This window comes from Oncorhynchus clarkii, chromosome 30 (genome assembly GCF_045791955.1).
Source record: "Oncorhynchus clarkii lewisi isolate Uvic-CL-2024 chromosome 30, UVic_Ocla_1.0, whole genome shotgun sequence".
In the NCBI taxonomy this organism is placed as follows: Eukaryota; Metazoa; Chordata; class Actinopteri; order Salmoniformes; family Salmonidae; genus Oncorhynchus; species Oncorhynchus clarkii.
This window is the reverse complement of record NC_092176.1, coordinates 33,216,674-33,224,272: the sequence shown is the minus strand read 5'-3', so window position 1 is coordinate 33,224,272 and position 7,599 is coordinate 33,216,674. Positions and strand designations below refer to the sequence as shown.

The 7,599-nt window shown below is 42.0% G+C and overlaps 1 protein-coding gene across 1 annotated transcript; it reads right to left on the bottom strand.

Moving 5' to 3' along the window:
- Positions 1–2,940: 2,940 nt before the first annotated feature.
- Positions 2,941–7,555, bottom strand: LOC139389528 (trifunctional nucleotide phosphoesterase protein YfkN-like). Its single transcript, XM_071136348.1, has 8 exons — positions 7,474–7,555; positions 5,213–5,303; positions 4,513–5,005; positions 4,251–4,398; positions 3,906–4,071; positions 3,627–3,774; positions 3,204–3,387; positions 2,941–3,062 (listed from the first exon to the last, which is right to left on the bottom strand). The coding sequence occupies exons 1-8, from the start codon at positions 7,553–7,555 to the stop codon at positions 2,941–2,943; spliced, it is 1,434 nt and encodes a 477-aa protein (XP_070992449.1).
- Positions 7,556–7,599: the final 44 nt, after the last annotated feature.

The following is a 7,599-nucleotide window of genomic DNA, read 5'->3' as shown; positions in this document are numbered from 1 at the left end:
AGATGAGTCATTCAGACCAATGAGAGAAAATTAAACTGGGCTTTCTGTTTACAACACATTAATATGATGGAGGGCTATGGACTGAATAAAGGCAGATTTCAAAATGGGTTAAACCTGCCACAGCTAAGCTTATGTAGACTGGGCCTTGCTTGCTTCCTTTGCCCTACCTATGTTAACATGAGTCAGAAATATAAACTATTAGTTGTCATACACTGATTACAGATGCATTGTGTTAGGTGATTGAATGCAGGTGATTTGTGTGCTGAGGGCTAACGCCACAGAAAGCAGAGAGGCTGTACTGGTGAGAACCTCAAACCCATTAAGGGTGCTTGACGATGATTGGACAGCATGGTTTTTAGATTAGATTATTTTGCTGATTATCCAGGCCAAGGTCACAATGGGGACAACTGTAGCTGTCTGAGGGGAGAGACAGAGGGAGACAGAGCACCTTGAACTACTTCAAATCAAACACTTATTTTGCCTCCAAATAAATGTTGACTCCTGTATGTATAAAACATTAATAAAAAAGTGCAAATGTCTAACCAGAATATACCCAAATAGTTAGAGATAAACTGTAATAGTGTTTGCTACTAAGATTATCAGATAGTTAACAAGGAAGGTCCTTGTTCTGTTTCTATGTGTTGCAGAGCTGAACCACACAGCACCACACAGCAAGGATATACCTCCCACCGAAACAGACTTTCCAGAAGGCAAGCTGTGCAAAATGGCCGCTCCAGAGCTGCAGGAAACGAATCCGTATTTTCGGAGGTGAGTGTTGTTATCTCTCTATAGACATGAATGAGAAAACATAATGGTTATACTTTATTTTTCAGTCGGAAATAAAATGTAATATCTAAATAGAGATGACCAATAAGATAACCACATGGTAATGTATTTATTTATTACCAATATGCAATGATTACATCATTATTATTTATCACTTACTGTGTACTTGATTAACGTACATGCAGATTTATTTGGATAGTCCATCTGAAGATTCTCTACAGACTATCTACAGACTATCAGTAACATTTCAACTAACTATCTACATTTTTACATTTTAGTAGATGCTGTTATCCAGAGCGACTGAGTGCATACATTTTAAATTGAACCCATAACCCTGGCGTTACAAGCGCTAAGCTCTACCAATTGAGCTACACTGTCACATCCTGACCTTAGAGTCGCCCGTCAGTCAGGAGCTGCCAGAGCCGCCCGTCAGTCAGGGCTGCCAGAGTCGCCCTTCACTCCGGCGCTGCCAGAGCCGCCCTTCACTCCTGTGCTGCCAGAGTCGCCCTTAACTCTGGAGCTGCCAGAGCCGCCCTTCACTCCTGTGCTGCCAGAGTCGCCCTTAACTCCGGAGCTGCCAGAGCAGCTAAAGGCTTGATTCTGTGGACAGACTTGAGGCACGGTTCCTTCAGATCAAATGGTCACCAAACCAGAGCGTGAAGGACAGTGCCTGTTGCACATCACCCACCTTGAATCTGAGCAGAGATGGTCAGCATTTTGAAACTACTTAACCATAAACTTGATTGTTTAAAACCTGGACATTTTATGTAAGTACGTCTTACCTTGTTTCAAAGTAGCCTAGCCAAAATACCACCATAGAAATGTTGATGGAATTATTTTTATTTATAAACACTTAATATGGTGTTACAGATGTATTTTTATTTTTGGACAAGTCCCTTTAAGCTTTCGGACAAATAAAACTTCCGTCCTACTTGTCCTGGGGACAAGTGGCAAAAAGAAATGATGTCAAGCCTTGGAGCATGACCAGAAAGTCCCCAAACAGTATAGGCCATATAATACGCCACATTATCATCCGTTACAGCTGGGTTCTTTCAACGGTAGAAGCAGGGAATCACTGATTCATTCACCCAACACTGTGATGTTGTCAAGATGTCATTTGCTATGAAGAAGAATGGCCTTGCACATTGACTGAGACTATCTCTTTTAAAAGGAAGTCATGGGTGGTTTTATTACAAAAACACAGTAGTGAGTTTTCTTCAATTCATTTCCTTTTTACTATAATGTTGTCATGAACACATGTACACTATTGCTCCTCCTTCTCCGTTCAAATCCTTATACATTGCCAACATATATGCCACAAAATGATCATTCAAAATAAATAAATTTTCTGTAATATATTAGTTGTCAATATTCAACTGTATTGACAAGGGGAAAAATGTGGTATAATTTTGAGTCATGTCAAAAAATTGTATTTACAATTTCAAGGACTGCTTGCTGCTGGATTGCTTCAACAGTACTACAAGTAATGGATTACTTCAACAGTACTACAAGTAATGGATTGCTTCAACAGTACTACAAGTAATGGATTACTTCAACAGTACTACAAGTAATGGATTACTTCAACAGTACTACGAGTAATGGATTGCTTCAACAGTACTACAAGTAATGGATTACTTCAACAGTACTACAAGTAATGGATTGCTTCAACAGTACTACAAGTAATGGATTACTTCAACAGTACTACAAGTAATGGATTGCTTCAACAGTACTACAAGTAATGGATTACTTCAACAGTACTACAAGTAATGGATTACTTCAACAGTACTACGAGTAATGGATTTCTTCAACAGTACTACAAGTAATGGATTACTTCAACAGTACTACAAGTAATGGATTACTTCAACAGTACTACAAGTAATGGATTACTTCAACAGTACTACAAGTAATGGATTACTTCAACAGTACTACATGTAATGGATTGCTTCAACAGTACTACAAGTAATGGATTACTTCATCTCATGTTGCTGTCTGAGCGTTCATTGACAGTCCGCCTGTTTAGAAGGCTGATAAAAAGCAAGAGGCAGATGAGAGATGTGAAACTTGATGTAATTTCCCCTGGCTTACACTGTGACTATGGAGTCATGGCTGAGTTGCTCTGTGAAATTCTCTGATGAGGAACAGCCCTACCCACTGTTAGCCTTCTGTTTCTGATTGGCGCTCAGGGTAGACATGGAATATCCTGCCCTCCACTCCAGGCACCACAGCCACTCCCACCTCCTCTCCCCCCAGATTCTCACTCTTGGTACTTTCAATGGCTGCAGAAACACCATCAATACACACTCCAGGTTAGCTGTCATTCACAGATGTGATCAGCACAACAATGAAAAGCAGGACATATTGAATAAGAGATGCCTTATCTGAATGAATTAACGAATGAATGAGGCAGCTGTGCTCACCAGACACAGAGGGGCTGCTGGACACCTTGATGAGGCCCATCCTGTGGCCAGACATGCACCTCTTCGTGCCTCTGACGATCTGGCCAGACTCAAAGTGGTTGATGAGGATGGTCGACAGGATCTGAGCATTCTCTATGTCGTGCCTATGAGGACAGCTACTGAACATAGTGTAGCCATCTTTGCCCTGAGCAAAAAACAAGAGAGGATATAAAGGAGGATATTGTCAATGTGTATTTCGCTCTGATGCCAACATGGCTACTTGCTATACTGCTGTGAGGAGACAGTTTTACCTGTCCACTTAAAAACACTGCATCCTCCGCTGCTAACTAATGGATGACTTTATTTGTTGTATATAATGTAGGGAAAATGTACAACACTATTCCAGTAGCTGTGGCTAATATGAAGCTGAAGACTATACCCTACCTTAGTTAAGAATTCTTTCATGGCCACCGCATATTTTCTGTCTCTATCTAGACTCTTGCCTTGAACCTTCACTGTCTTAGCGATGACTCTGTGTCCAGGTTTTCCATTGGGATTAAAGCCAAACTGAATCCCTGAAACCTGGGGAAATCTGGAAAAATACATATTGTGTCAAAAACTATTGTGATTGCTTTTCCTGTGAGTATAAAGCAGTAACTACAATAAAACCAGTTCACTCATAATGTGGTTTTGGTGCCTTTTCAGTGTGTTCCAGTGCGGTACCTTCCATCTAAATCAGGGTAGATGCTGACCCCGTTCTCCAGGCCTTCGTAGAGCTGCTGCCCAGTGGCCTCCACCACCAGCACTGGGTCCTTTAGTGGCAAGATCTGCAGCAGGTCATGCATGGTCAGGGGACCAGCCGGGTGCAAGCGGTCAGATCGCAGAGTACCTATACATGGACAGAATCATGATTCAACAGACAGACCTGGGTGCCAAACTTTTTCAGAATTGAACAACTCTGCACAATTTTTTTTTTAATTCTGAAATCAAATATGGAGGCAATATTTAATAAATAAACCTAAACTATGCTTATGACTGGAACAAAAAATGAATGGAAGGAGTAATAACCTGAGTTTAAAATCGCTGCTTCCGCATGAGTGGCCTCCAGCATGGCGTTGGTGATCAGATTACCCAGGTTGCACTCTGCTCGTCTCACGGTGGCGCAGCGTCCATCCAAGGTCACGTCTGTGTGGCACAGGACCTCTCCAAGCATATGCTGAGACAGAGTGACATAAATTCATAAAACATCATCTTAGTGGCATTTGGGCTGGCTACTAAAACAAACACACACTAGGCTGTGTGGCTGATCAAGCTGTAAGATAATACTCACCTGCATATTATCAGTGTATCCTTTCACAATCTGTTTGATTTCCGCATCTTCCTCAAGGTCTCTCATTGTAGCTCTCTTTTCACAGGTGTACTTGAACGTCCCATCCTGGTCCTTCACAACGTCAATCTTTGACAGGTACCTGAACTCTGAGCCACTCTTTACGATCAGAATCCCATTGACCTCCAGAACCCCGTACTCATGGTCATGTCCTCCCAGGATGAGGTCCACACCGTTGGACTCGGATGCTAGCCTGATGTCATTACGCCACCTCATGTGTGTGACTGCGATGACCAGGTCAGCCCCTTTGTCCCTCAGCTCAGCAGAAAGGTGATCAGCTGTCTCCACATAGTCTGTGTAGTGGATGTTGTTCTTGTCCACAGTGCCCAGGGTATCCAGCCAGTCCTCCTCTACCAGGCCCATGACACCGATCTTTAGGCTGTTCCACTCCAGGATGCTGCTGACCATGCCATGGCCCAGCGTTTCATGGGTGAACCTTTGAGAGAACAATTTGAATGTGTTTGTTCACATTGAAATAATACACGAGAAGCAAAACAACATAGAACAAAAGTAGTGTTGCTTCGCATTGTCCTGCAAACCAATAGTCCTTCAGGTACAACAGAAGATGTATTGAAAATTGAGAAGTACAGTGCTCAGAACTGTGTTAACCCACCATCATATAGTATTGCAAGGTGAAACTGACCTGTCGTACACATTGCTGAGGAACCAAGGGAAGGTCATATTTTTGGTCTGCTCTTCCAAGTGGTCCACGCCGAAATCAAACTCATGATTTCCTTAGAAGAGGACAATGAAAATACATAAAGTATAAAGTTTTGTGTGTGTGTGTGTGTGTGTGTGTGTGTGTGTGTGTGTGTGTGTGTGTGTGTGTGTGTGTGTGTGTGTGTGTGTGTGTGTGTGTGTGTGTGTGTGTGTGTGAGAGAGAGAGAGAGAGAGAGAGAAAGAGAAAGAGAGAGAGAAAGAGAAGGTCATAAAAGAGAGTTCTCTATGTGTTTTGCACTTGGATAAATGGATGTTCTCTGGATCATTTGTGTGTATACAATGAAATAGTAATGCATGGTTGGAGAGACACACTTACCATACACCGCACAATGGACTCCTAATTTATTTAGAACATCTACCATGTGCTTTCCCTTGGTGACTGTGCTTAGCAAAGAAGGGCTCAAACAGTCACCACTGAAAACTACTAAAGGATTCAGCGACTGGAATACTTTTAGAGCAGTGGCAAACCTGGGGGGAGAAAACCATAGCCAACATTTCGTTTTGTGAAATTCTAATGTATCCTATACAAGACTAGTTAGATTGCCCAAAGCTAGACAAAGTGAAGTTTCAACAAGGCTGGATCAAGGCAACTGATGTTAAAGTTCATGTTAAGCCTACATTTCCTTTCGAGACTCGCTAACTAACGTTAGCTTGCTAGGATTAGCTAAACTTTACCTTGCAGCACCGCCAACGGGTTCTTCTGGTCTTGCTTCTATTTCGTACACATCATTGAAGTGTAAAATAGTGAGAACTACTTCTGGTTTGTTACAAGTCACATTTGTTTCCAAACTTAAAAGATGTTCATCCATGTTTTATTAGGCTACTTTTAGTGATTGTTGCAGAACTTGCTCTTTCTCCTTTTTGCTCAGATGACACAGTTATGCGAACTCGAACGTATCTCCTTGGAGATAAACGGTCGCGCACCCTGAAGAGGAGAGCACGAACGCAATGAACAACTAACCTAGGGCATTTCTACCATTTGGTTAATTACTGCAGTGGGCTAAATAAGGGTCACATAGAGTCATTATTGGTAGTCTTAAACAAATCTACTTCGAAACAAAAGTATACACCTCACACACATGGTTATTGGCTTAAAAAAGAAGACTGGTACCACGTCAGATATAGAGTTGAAAAGTATTACATTTTGAGTTTGCATCCCAATATTACATTTCAAATACATCACAGGTGACTGAAATATAACAAAACTCTTTGACATAGAAACACCGGATTTTCGAAGTAATTTTTAAAAATATTATTAATTATGAAATTATGAAATATATTAATAACATTCCACCCATGAGGCCAAATAGGCGCTTTTGGTCATTGACCGCAGGAAAGGGCTACCGCAGGCCTAGGTAATCCAATATTGCAAAATTGCAAAGGTTTAGGCTATTGCCAGTCTTGTTTAAATGTGTTTAATTATATGTTTCATAAGAAATTAGAACCGACTAATTATCCTACGAAAAACTGTGCGTGGGATTTCAGCAACTGGACAGCTCCACGTCCAAGCGGTATTGTAGCACTGTGGACACTGCAATTTTATCTAATACCTTTGACGAATTTTTGCAAATATAATGAATTGTTTCATAGTGTAACCATTTCCTATGGCAGTGCTAGACTAGGCAATGCCTAGGCTATTTAATGAGAATACATTTAATGAGAATTTTACCCGAGTCTAGGCTCTGGTTTGCTGGGTCCTATTAGTATTCCTGTCCTATGGGTGTGCAGTGTTGCCAGCCACGTCAGGCCTGTAGCAACTGCTTGTCTCCTGCCTCACCAAGGCAAGGTTAGATACACTCGGCTGAAGACACTCGAAGAAAAAGACCTTGGGAACAAATTCAGCATCTTGGCAACCAGGAATTGCTTTCCTCTCTGTTTCTATTAGGCCTAGTGATGAAGCAAGTGTTATCATTGCCTGAAGTTACATAGCTTTCTTTATTTGGACGTTTCGCAACATTTTTGCTTTTCCAAAAGGGAATGTTTGCATAGCTACATTGCCGAAGACCCTCCTCAAGCCGTATTCTCCGTGTTTAATGGAAACGCACAATTATAAGAAATGGTTGCATTTTGCGAATACCAGTGATTGCTTTCTACGGACCATCACAGCTGCGGTGCGCGAGGAAGGACGCCTCAGCTTGTTGGACCCCGGGTCGCGTGTGTGTATAGGCTACGGTTACCGTATACCATCAGTTGGACTGCTGGAGTGAAGGTGACTCGCGCCCCCTTTGCAGTCGAGGCAATGCGGAGAGGAGTCGTAGGCGCTCATCCGGTACTTCTGCGCTCTGACGGCAGCCTGCAAAAATATATTCT

What these genes read in the sequence shown, in the direction of transcription:
- LOC139389528 (XM_071136348.1), bottom strand. Translation starts at nt 7,555, where the DNA reads ATGAGCGCCTACGACTCCTCTCCGCATTGCCTCGACTGCAAAGGGGGC. An exon ending in CTCCAGCAGTCCAACTGATG is followed by an intron (nt 5,304 to 7,473) that starts GTATACGGTAAC and finishes TCCTCTTCTAAG; the next exon opens with GAAATCATGAGTTTGATTTC. An exon ending in CAGCAGCCCCTCTGTGTCTG is followed by an intron (nt 3,063 to 3,203) that starts GTGAGCACAGCT and finishes GTGTTTCTGCAG; the next exon opens with CCATTGAAAGTACCAAGAGT.